The 18,458-nt window shown below is 39.5% G+C and overlaps 1 protein-coding gene across 10 annotated transcripts in view; it reads right to left on the reverse strand.

Annotated features, from left to right (window-relative positions):
* Pde8b (phosphodiesterase 8B) overlaps nt 1-18,458 on the reverse strand; it is a 232,668-nt gene that overhangs the window by 72,218 nt on the left and 141,992 nt on the right. For all 10 annotated transcript variants that reach the window (XM_071612474.1, XM_071612473.1, XM_071612472.1 and 7 more), the window contains 4 exons: nt 15,835-16,025; nt 12,552-12,611; nt 9,927-9,984; nt 3,230-3,318 (listed from right to left, as the gene is read on the reverse strand). In XM_071612474.1, the coding sequence (XP_071468575.1) occupies nt 3,230-3,318; nt 9,927-9,984; nt 12,552-12,611; nt 15,835-16,025 (398 nt within the window). The remainder of the gene's footprint in view (nt 1-3,229; nt 3,319-9,926; nt 9,985-12,551; nt 12,612-15,834; nt 16,026-18,458) is intronic.

The following is an 18,458-nucleotide window of genomic DNA, read 5'->3' on the forward strand; positions in this document are numbered from 1 at the left end:
AACTGAGGACTACTACCATCTTATGATTTGGAGCAAAATAAACATGATGATTTGGGTGTAACTCATAGACCAACTAACGATGAAAGAATAGCTGGAACTGCATTAATATAAACGGATCAGCTGAAACTCCTCATGAGGAACTAAATCATTATCTTTATTTTAGATGAAATAGGTCTTTTCATGATAAAGAGGCATAAGAACATTAGAAGAGACAAATGGTCCTCATTTAACTCAGATTATCCCAGACACTGCCTTTCATGAGTTCTTCTGTTCAGCAGAGTAATTCATCAAATATACACAGAAAAGTCATTTAGGTCTTAACACCTTTAAAAAGTTATTCTACACAAAGCAATCTTAAAATCAGACCACACATTGTGTTTGATCCCATCAGTCATGCATGATCTTTTATTTTTTCTTGGTGAAGTAAATATGCTCACCATACATGATGTTCTGGACAGAAGTGTCTATAATCGACATTATACTGCTGTACACACTATGTCCTTGCAGAATGACAGTCATGTTACATATTTAGCTGCAGCTGGGGGCGGAATTGTAGGGGAAAGTATTACATAATTAGACTATAATTATTCTGGCATTGTATAATAAAGAGCTCATTTTCCAGTCTAACAAATGACATAGTCATTTGCCTGCCACATAGTCATGTGCAGGTAGATGCTCTTGATGTCCTTGAATGCCTCAAAGAGCTGGAGGGAGGTCATGGTCTGGGTCACTGTCCACGTATCTGCTGGGCCCAGTTTGGGTAGACCTGAGAGATTTACATGCATGGACATGCACATACCCAAAAGAGCACACACTTAGGTAAGGTAGAGAGGCAGAAACCGCTAAAAAACAATAGTGTAGAAAGTAAGAGGATCTGGGAATTAGGCAAGCCCTCCCTCCTGGGGCCACAGTCTCCCTGTGTCAAGTCCACTTAATATAAATCAGCTTTACACTGATTTATATTAAGAACCTAAATCTTTTCATTATGGTCTCAGCAATGGGTCCAACTCCTCCAACCAGTTCCAGGAGTGAGGACTAAGAAGTCATGGTACTATCATATCCCCGCGGTACTTGTTAGAAATCAAGTGTTTGAATCTGATAAGACCCCCATAGACGTTTTCAGCACCTTGGGTTCTAAGCAGATTTCACAAGCACAGTAACCAGAAGCCTTTTCTTTACACCGTTGTGTCAGCTAGGTGTATTCATTTCAAAATGATAGGCCTGCTTTGTCCTGCTTGCCATGGGCAAAGTGCCCCTAAGATCTCTGAGATAGTCCCCAATGGCAGTGTGTAGTACAAAATCTGTACCAGGGCCCCTCCCGGCATCTAACATGTGCCATCCCATTTAATGTTACCTAAGAAAACAGGAGCACCTATCTAAAATAAAACGAGGGAACTGCCTGCCAAAGCTATAGAGTGTTGGGCTATTCATTGCTTATTGGAGATGATGCACAAAGAATTAAACAAGAATCAAATCTCTTTTTCTAAGTTTATTTATAGTAAAAACATCTCAAATAAAAATACTAAGACTTTCTACCCCCCAATTAAAGCAATAGAGACCACTAGGAATATAAACAATTAATATACATTATTAAAAAGCATAAATCACTGAAGTAAAGGCAATGTGGTTTTCTAGAAAAATTTTAAGAAGTTCTCTGAAGCCAAAAAAAAAAAATACAGATAAAAAGAAACCAGGATTTAACTCACTTAAACATTCAGAAAGTTTTTGACAATATTCCTCATCAAAGACTTTGAAATACCAGAGTTTTCCAAATATCTGAATTCCCACTGGTTGGACATTCTTTTAAAATACTCTTCCATTAAAAAAAAAGTATTTATCTTAACACTTTATTTCTTAAAGCTCTTTATTCACCAAAAAGCAACTTCATAGACCAGGGTGCACCCAGCAGGGGGACCTGCTTCTGGAGATTTATGCCAATCAATTGTGCTTCCCAGGAATAGAAGAGAGTTAGGTTTAAAAAGATTTTTGTTGCTGGGCTCAGTAGAACATGCCTGTAATCTCAACTACTCAGGAGGCTGAGGCAGGAGTATCACAAATTCAAGACCAGCCTGGATAACCTATTGAGATGCTGCCTCAAAATAAAAAATAATAATAAGAGTAGGGGATATAACTCAGAGTGTCCTTGGTCAATACTCAGTACTGGAGAAAAAAGCAGGGGGGATTGTCATCTTTGAACACAAATTAAGTAATCAAGATAAGAAGTAAAATTGTTAGAAGGATTGGAAATGTAGCTCAGTAGTAGAATAATTATCTAGCTTGCATGAGGCCCTGGGTTTGATTTCCCACCTCTACCACCCCCACTTACACACACAAATACATTATCATTACAGGGAGATGCTATCTTGCTAATTTTGCACTGGGCATGAAACTACCAGGGACCTCTCAGTTGGCCAAAGAGAGAAGCTCTGTAGGGCTATCCTATGAGATGCCAGGAAGCTGTGTAGGATTGGCCCTTCCAGGAGGGTTATAGGTAGAGAAGAACTTCCTGCCTCTTCCCTCTAGCTTGAGGAGGGCAGGTTGAAGAAATGAGGGTCCTGAGAGCAAGCCAGAGCAGAATCCAGGCAGATCACTTAGATCCTGATAGTCCAAAAGAGCCCAGAAGCAGAACATGCCACCACCCAGTGTCTGGCCAGCAGCAGACATAAGAGAATCCCAGCTTGGAACTGAGTACCAGTGAGACGCCTGCTCTTAAAAGCACATTGTATCTATAAAGAGAGCTCACGTCTATTTCTTAAAGACGCTTTGTGCATACTGAAGATGCGAACAGAGTTCATGAAATTATTATTGTGGCTACACAGCAATTATTAAAGCTAGCTTAATAATGTTCCCATTAGTTTGTCTCTACTATAAGAATTTAAGCAGGATTTATAAATGTTATAAGTAGAAAATAGAAAGTAACCCTCAAAGGCTATTCTTAATCTTGGTCTAACTACATAAAAATTAAATAGAAATTTTCCTAGGTTATATTTTTAAAACTGATGTAAGTAGTGGAAAATATTATCAAAATAAGAAATGCTTCTAATTTATTTCATTATATTAGTGGGCCCCCAGCTTAGATATTGCTGTTGGCCAGCTGCCATTAGCCATTTAACAGTTTCAAAATCCCTGGGATTCAGCTATGAACCTGTGAACCTCAGCCTGTTGACAGATAAGATTTTCTAAAGAATTGCTAATCTCGTGGTATCTACAGTCTTGTCTTGCTACTTACCGTAATTTGAACTGTGAGCGAACTTCCCCATGTTCTATTTGAATCAGTTCATTATAGCAAGCAATTATGCTGCTATTCTCCATAAATCTCTGAAAATAAAACAGAGATAATACATAAGACATCTCCAATTATTTCTTAGAGAGTCAAATAGAAAAATTTAACAGTTGTTTCTACCCCCAAGTAACTGTTATATAAGCCATCTCGTAGGTAGGATGAGATGAAATAGAAAAAATGTCAAGGAATTTGAAATGCTTACTTAAATGTATGAGAAACATAGAAGGTAATACTTACATTTAGCTCCCTTTATAACAAAAGTGGGATAAAATAGTTATAGGAAAATAAACACACAAGGGCTTTGAATGCCTCCCCGCAAAGCATTAAAAATACCAAAATGTCTTTGCTTCATATTGCACTAAAGAAAATCAGCTAAAGCCCCAAACTCAACATGTTCAGTATGCATCACACTATCAATGATCTATCAAGGAGAGAGATGTTCTTTGCTTCTTTCCAAGTGCCTAATGCAGAGTTCCTTAAAAAATCAGTGAGATCAACAACAAAAGAACAACCGAACGAAAGACTATTCAAAGAACTTGAAGAGACATTTCTCCAAAGAAAACTACAAATCACCAACAAGTACACAAAAAGATGCTCACCATCATCAGTCATCAAAGGAATGCAAATCAAAAGTACAATGGAAGCTGGCACAGCAGTACATGCTGTGATTCCAGCCACTCAGGAGGATCAAAAGTTCAAAGCCAGTCTGGGCAACTTAACAAGACCATGTCTTGAAATAAAATATAGAGCTGGGATGTAGTTCAGTGGTACAGGGCATGAGACCCTGGGGTCAATCCCCAGTGCCACACAAACAAACACACACACAAAATACTGTGGTATATATATAAAATGAAATATCATTCAAGCCATAAAATGGGAACAAACTACTGATATATGCTACAACATGCATGAACCTCAAAGAAAAAAATAATAAGTGAAAGAAAACAAGCACACAAATTCATATATTGTATGATACTGTTTACATGAAATATCTAGAATAGGTCAATCCACAGAGACAGAATATAGGTTGGCAACTGCCAAGGTTGCAGGGAAGAAGATGGGAGTGACTCCTTAATGGGAAATGAGTTTCTATTTGGGGCTCATGAGAGAGGTGGTGGTCGCCCAACACCATGAATAAACTAAATGCCACTGAACTGCTCACTCTCAAAACGATTAATTTCAGTTTCATCTTAATTGAAAAAAAAAGACTTTCATGTATTTATTTAAAAAACAGTATATGAATGAATAGATAGGCAAATGATAGAACCAAAGAAAATGCATTATATTGTCATTCATCTAAGAAGCATTAAGCACCTACTCATAGGAGGCATGAGATGCTGAAGCCCAGCACTCCAAGGAGAGTAGGGTTTTTTTACTTAACAAACCCAAATAATTTGTAAAACATTCCTTATATATATCATATTACTTGTAGGATATATAAGAAAATGAGCACTTATCTTATATGAATACATTGATAATGAGAAATAATTAACTCAGAAAATAATAAGAAGTAAAAAATGTTAAGAAACAGATTTAAGGAAAATTCTACTTAAGAATGGAGACTGTGTCTTGCTTTGTTTTCCTTTTTTGTGTGTGTGGGGGGGTACGTGTGTGTGAGTGTTACTGGGATTGAATCCAAGGACACTCTACCCCTGAGCGTGCTTATTTGTTTATTTATTTATTTTTGAGACAGGGTCTTGCTAAGTTGCTCAGGTTGTCCTTGAACTTGGATCCTCCTGCCTCAGTCTTTCTAATAACTGTGATTATAGGTGTGCAGCACTGCACCTGACTTGAAAATATCTTGCATTTTAACTAATAAAAAATATACCCCATGCAAATCTTTCTAAACAATAAGTAGCAAACTATTAAGTGAAAAGATAACCAGACTTCTAAAGTATTCCAAACTTCTCAATCACATATTTATCTCTCAGATAGTTACACCGGCAGAAAGGGACAATAGCAGGCCCTGCGGAAAGACACATTTCTTAAATTTCCTTCAACTAAGTTGTTCAAAGGAAAAAATCATTCTCCCCTGTTCTGTCTTACACACACACACACACACACACACACACACACACGTTTTCAAACATCTGGAGCAAATGCCTTCTCCCTGGTAAATACCTTCAAGGACTCCCCAACTTTTCCTAAGCCACTGGTCCCCGACTATTCCATATGGAAGCTAAGAAGGACTATGGCAAGAACCATAAATACACACAGAAGGGAAATACTTTCTCTGTTTTTTACAAAGCTAAGTTAAAAATGGTCAGGTTCAACTTGAGAAAATGGATGAAAACTATGTCTCAGCCTACAGCAGAGCTCTGATGTTCTGAAGAAATATTAAATTAATTCTGTGATAAAGTAAGTTTTGATAACATTGGGATGACTGAAGGGTTCTTGACTACAGGAGCCCTCAGAGCATTCAATGTGCATTGCTAACGTGCTCTGTGGGTTCTCCAGGGGAAGGAGAAATCAAGTCTGCACCGATTCCCCAGAAGGCTATTTCCATGAAACACCTGTTAAGAGTTTTTGGAACACTAGTGTTTCATAGAACAGTTTGGGAAATACTACTTTAGTGGACCCAGGTGCATCTTTGGCTATGCCATAAACGTGAGTTCTGGCAAGCTATTTAGTTGTTTTGAAACTGTTTTCTCCTCTGTAAAAACTGAGAAAATACTAAATCCCTCATATGTCAAGGAGGATTCAGTAAATCACTGGAACTAAGCCTGACAAATAATAATTTGCAGCTCTCCACTTCTTACTCCGCAGAGATCCTCTCCAGGGAGAACCATATCCTGCAGCTGTGCCCCGAGAATGCCTAGCACATTGCATTGCACATAGTCAGAGCTCCATAAATACTTGTTGAGATGAATAAGCATCATTTTGAATAGAAGAACAGGCAAAGTTTAATGTAGGAACAGCTTCATCTTTATTAAGAAGCTAGTTTCTAAAAGGTGCGGTGTGGACTGAGCATCCATTCAGTAAGCCATGTGTATGGGGCTCCAAAGGCTTCACAGGGAGTTCTTGGGGATATTTGATGACACAACTTATTACTGGATCCCCACTTGAGGACCATACACTGAAGCGCTGGCTATCTAGCTAGCTGAGTTTCAGCAAAAGATTTAATACAATCAAAACAACTCAGAGAAGGGAAACAACTTTACAGAAGTCAAGAATAGATGGCATATTTGGAAGGTGCTTGGGTAGAGATACCAAAAGAGATTAACAGCCACCTGGAGATCCACCTCAGCTGATCTCAAGCCATAGTAACTCTGGGAGCCACTGCAGGAATTGTATGCTTCCCTGGGAGAGAGCCCTAGTGACTGGGGACATGTAGATCCAACTGGTAAGTGCCTTGATCAGATCTGACCCAGCATTCAGGAACACCTGGTGTTCCCTGACAGGGCTTGGCTTTCATGACCCCCTACTCCCAAGGGTTTATTCATCTTGGCTGACTGCAAAAATCAGCGACACATCCAGGAAACAAATCCTTCCAGAACAGCACAGACAGGTTACCAAACACACAAAGAGAAATGACGAACTTTTGTTAAATTTTCTTAAGAGCACTAAACACCTAAAGAAAGGCAATTGTTTTTCCCAAGCTTTTCTATGAGCATATATACAGTCTCAATTCTCCAGTCCAGATGCTATGGCTCCAATCAAAACCAATCTCAAAGCCAGCTGGAGGAAGAAGGATCACTGAACCCAAAGCAGAATTCTGAAGGACCACTCCACAGACCAAGATGAGTCCTAATTGATAAAACCCTCAGTGTGTCCACACTGCTCTCCAATCATCCCCCAGATAATGCAGAAAACTGAAGACCTCACACTCAAGGGTCCTGACTCAGGCTTAAAAAGGTCAGCATTGGAAAGGGGTGGAGTAGGATGGCCAATGTGATATATGAATATATGAATTCATATATTCACTGATATATGAATTCACTGATATATGAATCTGAGACTAGTTGTAGAGTTATTTCTCAGAAAATAAACAAGTAAAGAAAATAAATCTCAACCATGTGGCTTCTTTGCTGATTTTCCCTCTGGCAACTCTCCATTCCAAAACTCAGAACACTCTCTTATGCATCCTCATTTCTGTACATAGAGTAGCTTTCCAAACCAAATGCCAACCATTGGGAGAAGATGACAGACGTGAGAAAGGGCCAGGAGAGTGCGGAGTATTGGTAACCAGACACATGGGGTCACTATGCTGCCTTGAATCTTTCACACAGCGTGCTGCTTCCCGTGAAGCACACCAAGCACAGAGCAGCAGTTTCACAAAGGCAGTTTCTGCTCCTCCATGGTCTATAACCAAGAGGAATTTTCTTTTAAGCCTAGGAGAGCAAAGCACTATTACTTAAAAAAAAAAAAAAAAAACCTAAAGGAATTTTCTTAATCTACAAGGCACAAGCCTTTTCCTATTTTAGAAGGGGTATATTATACCATCTCTTTGAGATTCAAGGTAAGCCCAGTTATTTCATTGTTGGTAAGTCCACTTGGAGTAATTAATATCAATCTTAAAATTGAATATCAGCTTTGTTCAAGTAGTTATCACTTAAGAATTTTTCTTTTTTTTTTTATTGGTTGTTCAAAACATTACAAAGCTCTTGACATATCATATTTCATACATTTGATTCAGGTGGGTTTTGAACTCCCAATTTTACCCCAAATACAGATTGCAGAATCACGTCGGTTACACATCCACATTTTTACATAATGCCCTATTAGTAACTGTTGTATTCTGCTACCTTTCCTATCCTCTACTATCTCCCCTCCCCTCCCCTCCCATCTTCTCTCTCTACCCCATCTACTGTAATTCATTTCTCTCCTTGTTTATTTTCCCATTCCCCTCACAACCTCTTATATGTAATTTTGTATAACAATGAGGATCTCCCTCCATTACCATGCAATTTCCCTTTTCTCTCCCTTTCCCTCCCACCTCATGTATCTGTTTAATGTTAATCTTTTCTTCCTGCTCTTCCTCCCTGCTTTGTTCTTAGTTGCTCTCATTATATCAAAGAAGACATTTGGTATTTGTTTTTTAGGGATTGGCTAGCTTCACTAAGCATAATCTGCTCTAGTGCCATCCATTTCCCTGCAAATTCCATGATTTTGTCATTTTTTAGTGCTGTATAATACTTCATTGTGTATAAATGCCACATTTTTTTTATCCATTCATCTATTGAAGGGCATCTGGGTTGGTTCCACAGTCTAGCGATTGTGAATTGTGCTGCTATGAACATCGATGTAGCAGTATCCCTGTAGTACGCTCTTTTAAGGTCTTCAGGGAATAGTCCGAGAAGGGCAATAGCTGGGTCAAATGGTGGTTCCATTCCCAGCTTTCCCAGGAATCTCCATACTGCTTTCCAAATTGGCCGCACCAGTTTGCAGTCCCACCAGCAATGTACAAGAGTACCCTTTTCCCCACATCCTCTCCAGCACTTGTTGTTGTTTGACTTCATAATGGCTGCCAATCTTACTGGAGTGAGATGGTATCTTAGGGTGGTTTTGATTTGCATTTCTCTGACTGCTAGTGATGGTGAGCATTTTTTCATGTACTTGTTCTTTGCTAATATTTATAGTTTAAACTAGGAATTTCAAGGATGGTACAGGTCATTTACTTGAGTTTAGATTATCAACAAAACTTACATAAGTCAACTATGGATCTCAACCCTATTTTTAAGCAAAGGGAATTTTTAACTGGAATAATAAATATGTTTGTTATATTTTAAAAAATGTCAAACTTATAAAGTAAAATCCTCTATAGCTTCTCTATAAAAACTTGCTTTCTTTAAATATTATGAAATATGCTTATTTTAAACATTCATGTTTTAATCATCTTTTTAAAAAAAAACATTTATTTGTCAAAAGTAGTTGGACACAGTACCTTTATTTTATTTATTTTTATGTGGTGCTGAGGATCGAACCCAGGGCCTCACATGTGCTAGACGAGTGCTCTACCGCTAAGCCACAATTTCAGCCCTTTAATCATCTTTTCCCATCCTCTTTCTCTCCTTTTTTAAAATTTTAAATGAACTCCATTATTTTCTTCCTATTTGCATGCACAGAGTTTGCCTCCAATCAAATTTCTACCTTAAGAAACCTGGCAAGCCTAGATATTTCTAGGATAAGTTTCCTCGGAATCATCAGTTTTAATCTTCCAAGTTGAATATCACTGTTTTTCACATAGCTGTCGCTCCAAAGAATTTTCTTTTGCTGATGTTGATGGTGTAAACCAGAAGTTCACATGATGCTGTGCCCACCATAGGCCTGTCTAGAGCAAAAGCTGTGGCCAGGTCCTGGGGAACACAGAATCCCAACTGCCAATTTGGTGGACTCATCTTTATATAATCACACACACACATTAAATCTGATAAACTGAACTGATTTACATGAGACTACTTTGGAACTACAGAATCTTGATCTGACATTCTAATATGTATTTTTATGTCATTACATATCTGTTATACAGTGGAGAAAAAAAGCAAAAAGCTTAACTAGCAATTGCTCATTCCAACCCAATGAAAACACAGCTACTTCCTTCCCCTCTCAATTTTGGGGCTCATGACCCTTAAAAGTTCCCCTGGCTATTTGCTTTGCTGTTATGGGAGGGTCAGAGGGAGGTCCCGCTTCACCTTGTACATACCCGGTTGAAGCCTGCATGGAGGAGAGGAAGGACCGAGGCCTCTTCATGGTCATCAGATCTGCAGCAAAGCAGAAAATGTGGTCACACAGCAGATACAAACCAGGATTCCTCACACTGAAACATGGAGAGAGAGCAATGAGACCATGGGCATTAGCTCTAAGGGTGGCTTCGTGATCTATATGTGCCTATAGGGGACACTTGCCATCAGGAACACAGACCTCACATCTGCCTTTCAGATGCAAACAGAACACAGGCAGTCAAGACCAGTGGTGTGCCCAAAAATGCCCCTGATACACATGAGTAGCCTGATCCAACAGTAGATTTCTCTTTGTGGTTGGAGCAGATATATGGAAACAATACCATAAAGGTCACATCAGTTATGCTAGTTATCCTGAGACTGCTGGCCCCCAAGCTTCTGGAAGTATGACTCCCACCCCAAGGCCTAGCTACGCCACTCTCAATGTGTCATAGACAACCTCGCATTAATGGCTGCAGGACCCCACAGCAAGTGGGAAAGAAGTGTCAGCAAGAACACAAAGTTGGAAAGGAAGGAAACCAAAATTGATCCTTTTCACCCACTTTATGAGTTGGTTTCCTATACTGAGCCTACAACAGTTGGGTCTTGAGTACAAAGTAGGGGTGGGGGCTGACTTGTCATGAAGATATCCTATACCTGGGCTGCTACTGCCATGTATCCTGGGACAGCTAGCAAGTGGCATGGGGGTATATACCCTACCCTGAAAATATGGGAGGAAAAGTGGAACAACAGGATTGGGTGGAAATGTTGACAGAAAAGAACAAGAGAAACTCCACTGTTCATTTATGGTATTGCCCACAGCCAATTACTGCCCTACAGGAAAGTTCTTTCTACCTCAGGAACTTGAGGTTCTGTCTTCTCTAAATGACAAATCAGGAGGGATGTGGAAAGGGTTCCAAAGATATTAATAATATTCTATTTCTTAAGTTGGATAGCATAGACCCAGGCATTCATTTAATGAACACTCTCTCTAGATGAAATATTTTATAATAAAAACATAAAACAAATGAAATATCACAACAAATAAGCTACAGTAAACTTTGATTTTTGCTCTAGTGTGGGGAAAAGGGTGTTTCATTCTTGGGCCCATGGAGTAAGCCAGGGTTGAGAAAAGGCTGTGTGGCCTGGTGTGTTTCTGGTGTCCACATCCAAGGCTCTGGGACTAGAGTGTCCAGAAGACAAATGTAAGGAAGAGGGCCAAAGGAAGCTGACCTCATGTCTCAGTTTCCCCCACTCCCTCCTTTTGGGATCTCATCTCCCACCAGATGGCATGTCTAAGGAACCGATGGGGACAATTCTTCACCTTCTTTGGACCACAGACCATGGTAGGTATCAAGAGAAGACTCAAGGACTAACATGTAAATTGGGGACCTTGGTCAGGGCAGGACTTTGTAGCCATGATTTCCTACCGCACCAATCTGACTTCGTCATGCAGTGTTTCACCGGTTCCCTGGGCCAGCTTGTCTGCAGGAGCCCTACACTTTTTCGTTAGAGTTGCTGGCTTGTCAATTCCTTCATTGCAGAATCTGTGCCAAATGCCACAAGGGGGCCAAGTCTGACAGGTCTTAGGCCTTAATTAAGGTCTTATTCTCTCTGAAGCTAATGAAAGCCATTCATTGACTACAACAAATTTTGTCACTTACAAAGATTCCAACCATTGTAGCTTATAATTTGTACAAATACTTGGGGTTTTTTTTTTTTTTTTTTTAGTTTTTTCTCTTTTCTTTCTTTCTTTTTTTTTTTTTTTTGTGGGGGGAGGGCAAGTGGGGATTGAGCTCAAGGACATTCTAACACAGAGCTATATCCCCATTCCCAGTTTGAATTTTGTTTAGAGACAGGGTCTCACCGAATTGCTTAGTGCCTCGCTTTTGCTGAGGCTGGCTTTGAACTTGTGTTCCTCCTGCCTCAGCCTCCCGAACCACTGGGATTATAGGTGTAGGTGTGCGCCACCACATCTGGCTCGCTTCCCCCCCCCCCCCCCCCCCCGCCGTTGGCTCTTTCATTTTGAGTGCTGGCCATTTCAGATAATAAACCCAGCAGAGCAGTTTCTCATCCCACAGTCATATTATGCCTATAGCTCACTCTCCTTCTTTGTGGTCCAATATCAATATAAACCCTACTGTCCTGCTTCCAGTCAAACGATGGTTCTCACATAAACTTCACAAGCCTTTTCTTGCCGTGGATGTAATGCCTCTTTGTTCTCATGCTATGATTTTTTTTTCTTCTGAAATGAAAAATCAAGTACTTTCCCATTTCTTTTCTTCAAAGAATAAAGATTAACAGGAACAATGTTCTCTCTAGACCTCCTTTTCAGATTTTCTATTCATTTCTGGTGTATAAGGATGATAAATAAACTTTTTCCCCTAAGGTATCTGAGAATGTGTTAACAGCAATTATATAAGAGATGAAAACTGAAATATTTCCAGAAACTTGTGAAATAAACACAATCCCCAAAGCAAATTCTAAAATTGGTATTGTAGGGCCCAAGATATGCCCTGTGCATTGCTAGAGCAAAAACGGAATTACATCAGACAAATGTTTCAGAGTGAACAGTAGGACTTCCAGCTGGGGGCAGGAGTTGAGCTTACGCTTGTGAAACCACGGCAAGGATCACTGTGTGCTCCGAGGGATTCGTGGCCCGGATCGACCTGCAATGAGAAGGCTCCAAGTCAAACAAGGTGATCTGGCCTTTGTTATATTAAGCAAATATGAAACTACTTCACATTGAAAGTGGCCCCAAATCAAATCTTTCTCTACAGAAAAAGTCTTCAAACACATGAAAGACAACAAAGAAAGATGCCCTTGTGGATTAGGACATCTCCTCATTTTTTAAAAAATTATTTTAACTTCTGGGCAATTATCCAACAAGGTCACACCTGCCAATTTTCCACTTCAAAAAATTGGTAAATTCCACTTAAATCTTATGGGTTTATTTATTTATTTATTTATTTAATCCCACTCTTTAAAAAAAAAAAAAGACATTGGCAATTCTTCAATCCTTCAGTTATTAGTTTGTACTGGAGAGATTAGTTAGGTTGAATCTTTTTCCTTTTCAAATAGTTGATAATTCAGAAAGCCACATCCACGTATAAAGCCTATTAAAGATGGTTCAAAGGGTTGCTCCAAATTTTCAGTTGTACTTTTGTGCTTAAATACATTAAGCAATTTGGTCATTTGTTGGGGCTGAGAAACGTTGCAATATGGTAACTGTCACTAGATAATGATGTTTGTTGTACTAGAACCACCTGTATACAGTTAGTTTACTTCCTAGAAATTTCATAGGATGAAACTACAGAAGGATATAGAATTCTGAGGTCCACGAATCTTCTTAGAAAATATGCTATGCTGCAACCCAGATTCTGGACTGCTCCGATCAGGGAACTATGAACAGGACATACTGTTAATAAAGGAACACCTCCTTAAATATTAGTGCAAATCAGCATGCTTGTTTTAACCTGTCTCCTGGGTATGGCCTCTGCTTGTTTTGAGATCCTTCAAAAAGGAACCACCATCACCAAGGACAGAATTACTCTGGAGTAATTTGTGAAACAATATGTATTTGTTTTTCTCTCTAGGTATAGGTATTTCTGGTCCTCTCCATATTAATGTGTCTGTGCTACTAGCTCCCAGAGACAGTGGCTCCTACTGCTTTATATCCTTCAACTCCAAAATTTCCTGACCCTTCTTAAAATTTTTACCTTCTCCTTATCTTGCTCCTTGAGACCTCATACTGTGTGAGTACAGGCTCAGGAAAATGATCAGCTGCCTATTCCTGGGAAGTTAAGTTTCCCTTGTGGGTAAATGGTATTTGAGTGAGCTCCTTTGAGGAGGCAAAGCAGGAAGGCCAGCAGCACCCTTTCAGGGCTGGCTCAGATCACTTGCCACTCAGCCACCCCAGAGAGCAGATGCTGCCAAGGTGAAGCTGCTTATATTGTATACTTAGGAGCCCACTGGATACTCAGCAGAAGCACCAAATTAAAAACAACATGGTGTTTCAGAGGCATGCTCTGATCTCTAGGTAAACACCATGAACTCTAACCTTCATTCAACCCCAGGGAAGCAGCACGGGCACACTGCTAGGTCATACTTTTAAGAGGTGAGTCTCATCAAGTCGTTAAAGCATGTATTAAATGTAACTGGTCTGGAGCATGCACTCTTGGCTTCCTTTCACTTCTTTCAGGTTGATTCTTGCTGCTTACCTCTTCCCTTTCATCCCTCCAAAGGAGTGTGTGTGGTAAGAGGGACCCAGACCTCCTCCTGGTTGAGAGACTTAGGATGGATGTGAGGTCCAAGCATGTATGCTAGGCCAAGGTGCAGTCTAGATGAAAAGCCAGGGATCTAGGGTCATCAATGACAATAAAGAATGCACACCTGCCAGAAGTGTCCCCCACTATCTCCTTTGCTGATAGGTAAGCATTTGAAAATTTATTGCCAACAAGACCAGTAGTGGTTGGCAAACACACAGCTATATACACTTGCCTTCTGAACTGTACAGATTTCCCCATTACTCTTTTGTGCAACTGAGACAGAAGCAGCACACTGGTTATATTCAATGAAGAATGTAAAGCTGATCTGCTGAATGAGGCTTTTGCTTAAAGTAAAAGAGTTCTTCCTATTCTTTTTTCTTTACAATGGAAGCTAACCTTAATCATTCTACGTATGTACAAGGACTGTGGTTTTTCCGTTACTAACACATAAGAAAACTAAGTAAAAGCCAGAAAAAGTTGACATAGTTACAAAGGACCCAATTCTAGCATGCAAATCATTTAGAAGGAACAAATATTTTCTTTTTTTTTTTTTTTTTAAGAGTGGGATTTATTCAAACAGGAAGAAAAAAGACAGAGCTCTCATAGGGTGAGAGGGAACCTGATAAGAGTTGCCTAAAAATATATTTTTTAACCCTAACAATAGCATCCAAATATGCTAAGAGTGAGTTTACATATATTATTAATAGGAAAATATTTCTTTTCAGAAAGATACAATTTAAGACCATGAAAACATTATTAAATTGGTTACTTAGGAAAAAATTCTTCTTTGGGAAAATGAAAATCATCAAGGAATCGCAAGGTAATACCTGGGACAAGAAACTTCTTCTAATACATTAATTTCTTGTCAGTGTACCAAAAGTTCTAGGAAGCAATTTCTCCACCTTTCCTCTCAGTAATATTCAAGAGAATTCCAGCTCCATATGTAACTGGACTCTGTCTTGGTCTAGCATTTAATTAGTGACCTCTTCCTGTCTAGCTTCAAAGCATTCCACTTCTAATAAATGGTTCAGTTCATCACAAGCAAACTTCTATGACTGTGCGTTTATTTATGAACAGGCATGTGTTTGCTCCCCAGAGTGCAGGCATTTCTGTAAACAAGCAAGGGCTTGGGCCCTGGAAGACTTTCTGCTACTGAAAGTGTCTGCCTTCCCTCCATGTCTGGGAAGTCTGCAGCAGGATCTACCCATCTGTGTCACGCATGGAAAAATGTATATTCACACATTTCTGATGTTCATTTTGGGACAGAATAATGAAGTTTAAAATATCTTCCTTAAATCCAAACCATATCTGTGCAAGCCAAACTGTGTGAATTTTAATTTTTTTTTTTTTATGAGCAGTACAAGAGGTGGGAAGAGGAATACCCCTGAGCCCAGCTCAAATCTTGGAATTCAGTCCAACTCAAATGTGGAAAAACAGCAAGGTGGAGAAACATCTATGGGAAAAGCTACAGCTTTTATCACAGATATCTGTGTACACTGCTCATCAAGGTCAACACAGTTTGTAGAAATGTTTGGGGTAGAACTAAAGATATCTATAACTTTAACCTTGAGCTGCTTGCTCAGTAGACAGTTAGATACTAAGTGCCTTAGAAGGAGGAAGGTACCTGCACACTGATTCTGCATCAAAGCTCCGAGTTTGTCTGTGATCAATCACAATAATCTCATGATGCTTATCTAGAAAGCATTCAAGGGCTGACTCTGGAGTCCGAGCAATGTTGCATCTGTAACCGGCTCTGTCACAGGCCCACCAGAAGCCATCACTCTGGCTATCTTCCTTTGCAAAGATTAGCAAAACCTGAAAAACAGAGAACAGAGCATCTTGACAGAAACCTTTGTCCTCAGAGACTGCACTGGGAAAGGGCCTGTGGTCAACTGGTAAAACATGAGGCACTGGAGGGAAGCATCTAACTTCAAATGCAGGTCCTCCAACTAGTTCTAGGGGTCTTGGAACAAGTTAATTCATCTCCTTGGTCTGTATCTCTTGCTGTGAGATGTGCTTAGCAGAGCACCCCATAAGTTTAGTTCTAAGACTTGAATGATTAGACACAGATTGGTGCTCAATCACTCTGGTGGGGTTACTTGTTGCAATTATAAGTGTTCTTATGATAAGATAAGCTGTAAACTTATTTACAGGGTAGTTCATGCATATTAGGTGATGAGTTGCATAGGAATATATCACTTGGCTCCAGAGCAAGTGACATTTGCCTCCAAGTCCCTGGAGGACACCCCCTCCTCTGAACTCACAACTACAATACCTGTAAAGACACAGAAACTAAAAAGAACTCAACAACCTCAGAAACTAATTTGAACATTTAATCTTTGCCAAAATGTGCAAAGAATGATCATGAAATGTGAAGTGGATGGAACTAAATTGAGGAAAATGTGCTTCAAGTTGCTTCATTGCAAAGAGCAGCTCCACCTACTCAAAAGAAGGCAGCAATGCTTCACACCATTTTCCCTCCTCATCCCCTGGGCTCAGGAACACAGACTCTCTGCCAACCAGAAAGCCAGAGACAGCCCCACCAACATCTGAAGTTATTTACACATGATCTATCTCCCCTACTAGAGAATAAAGTACCAGAAGAGCAAGGACCTGCTGGCACTGAGTAGCTGTTCAGTAAGTACTTGGTAAGTCAAAGAGTAACAACGACTCTAAGGATTTTTCTGAGAAATGCAAGAGGTCTTTATTTTTTTATTTTATATATTTTTTTATTATTTATTATTTATTGGGACAGGGTCTCCCAAAGTTGCCCAAGCTGTTCTCCAACTTAGGATCCTCCTGCCTCAGTCTCCTGAGTATCTGGGATTACAGATGACTGCCACTGTGCTCAGTGAGGCCTTTACTACCTCCCAGGAAGAGGTCCAGTAAGAAAAAAATTAAATATCTCAAAATATTGGTAAGGCATTTAATATTCTTCAGCAGCCACTACTGGTTTAAACAATGAGGAATTGAATGGTAGTTTCTCAGCATGAAGGGCTTTTAAGCCAATAGCCAATATCATTCATCACCCAGTGTGTTTCATTTATAATCAGAAATAAGCCAAATTGGGCTGGGGTAGTGGCTCAGTGGTAGAGCGCTTTTAGCACACGTGAGGCACTGGGTTCAATCCTCAGCACCACATAAAAATAAATAAAGTTACTGTGTCCATCAATGACTAAAAATTTTAAAAATACCAACAATGTATTAAATAAAGAAATACACCAAATTGTCCAATAATTACTATTATAATTAAGCAGTATTTTATTATTTGAAAATCAGAACTATCTAGGAGAGTAGATACAATAATATAATAAACCTCATGCACCCATCACCCAGCTTTCTCAATAGCCAGCTGCCAACCAATGTGAGTTCATCTCTACACCTCCCCCCTCCCCAGTGCTCCTGTTAGATTGCAGCAAATCAGATACTGCACCATTTCATCCATACACATCTGTTAAACACTTTCCTAAAAAAACAACCACACTACTATTTCATACCTAAACCTCCCCAATAATTCCTTTATATCACTAGATATCCAAATATACATTTTCTGTTTTCTAACTGCCATGTTTCTGAAAAAGAAATAATGCATTTTTTCAGTATGATTTTGACATTAGTTTCTTCACATGTGGCTTAAAACCACACAGCAGTAGCACTTGGGGCAGTCATACTTACTAAAGGCTCACTCTGGTCAGAGCCTGTCACTCCTCAGTCCAGTGTACTCCTAATGTCTTCAGACACAGAGTTCCTACAAGGGAAAAATGGGAGATGCATCTCCCAAGAAAACTGAAGGGCACCACCTTTTGTACCTTCACAGTGAAAAGAAAGCCTTCAAACCAAACTATTAACAAGGGAGCCACAATGAGAAACAGCAGGTAGAATAAACCAGTTTGTAAAAAAATCAATAGCCCTTTACTTGGTGTAGCTGTGGGATTAACCTGAGAAACCCAGTGTGCAGAGCTACGGAGCCAGAGAGTAACAGAACTTCTTGTTTCTCGTCTGTCTGGCTGAGTGATGGATTTTCAAACATGAATTTCAACAACTTGTATTTCCTTGATTTAATCATGCCTCAAAATTTGACTAACACAATTCTATTCCTATTAGACATTTCTACAGATACCACTAATCTCATTTTTCTTGTGTCCTTTTAAGACCGAGTGTTCCACTTTTGGGAAAATAAAAAGCACTTTATTCAACAACATCTGAACACCTAATATTCCTGAATATCTGCTATGTGGCAGGCACTGT

This window comes from Marmota flaviventris, chromosome 5 (genome assembly GCF_047511675.1).
Source record: "Marmota flaviventris isolate mMarFla1 chromosome 5, mMarFla1.hap1, whole genome shotgun sequence".
Taxonomy (NCBI): domain Eukaryota; kingdom Metazoa; phylum Chordata; class Mammalia; order Rodentia; family Sciuridae; genus Marmota; species Marmota flaviventris.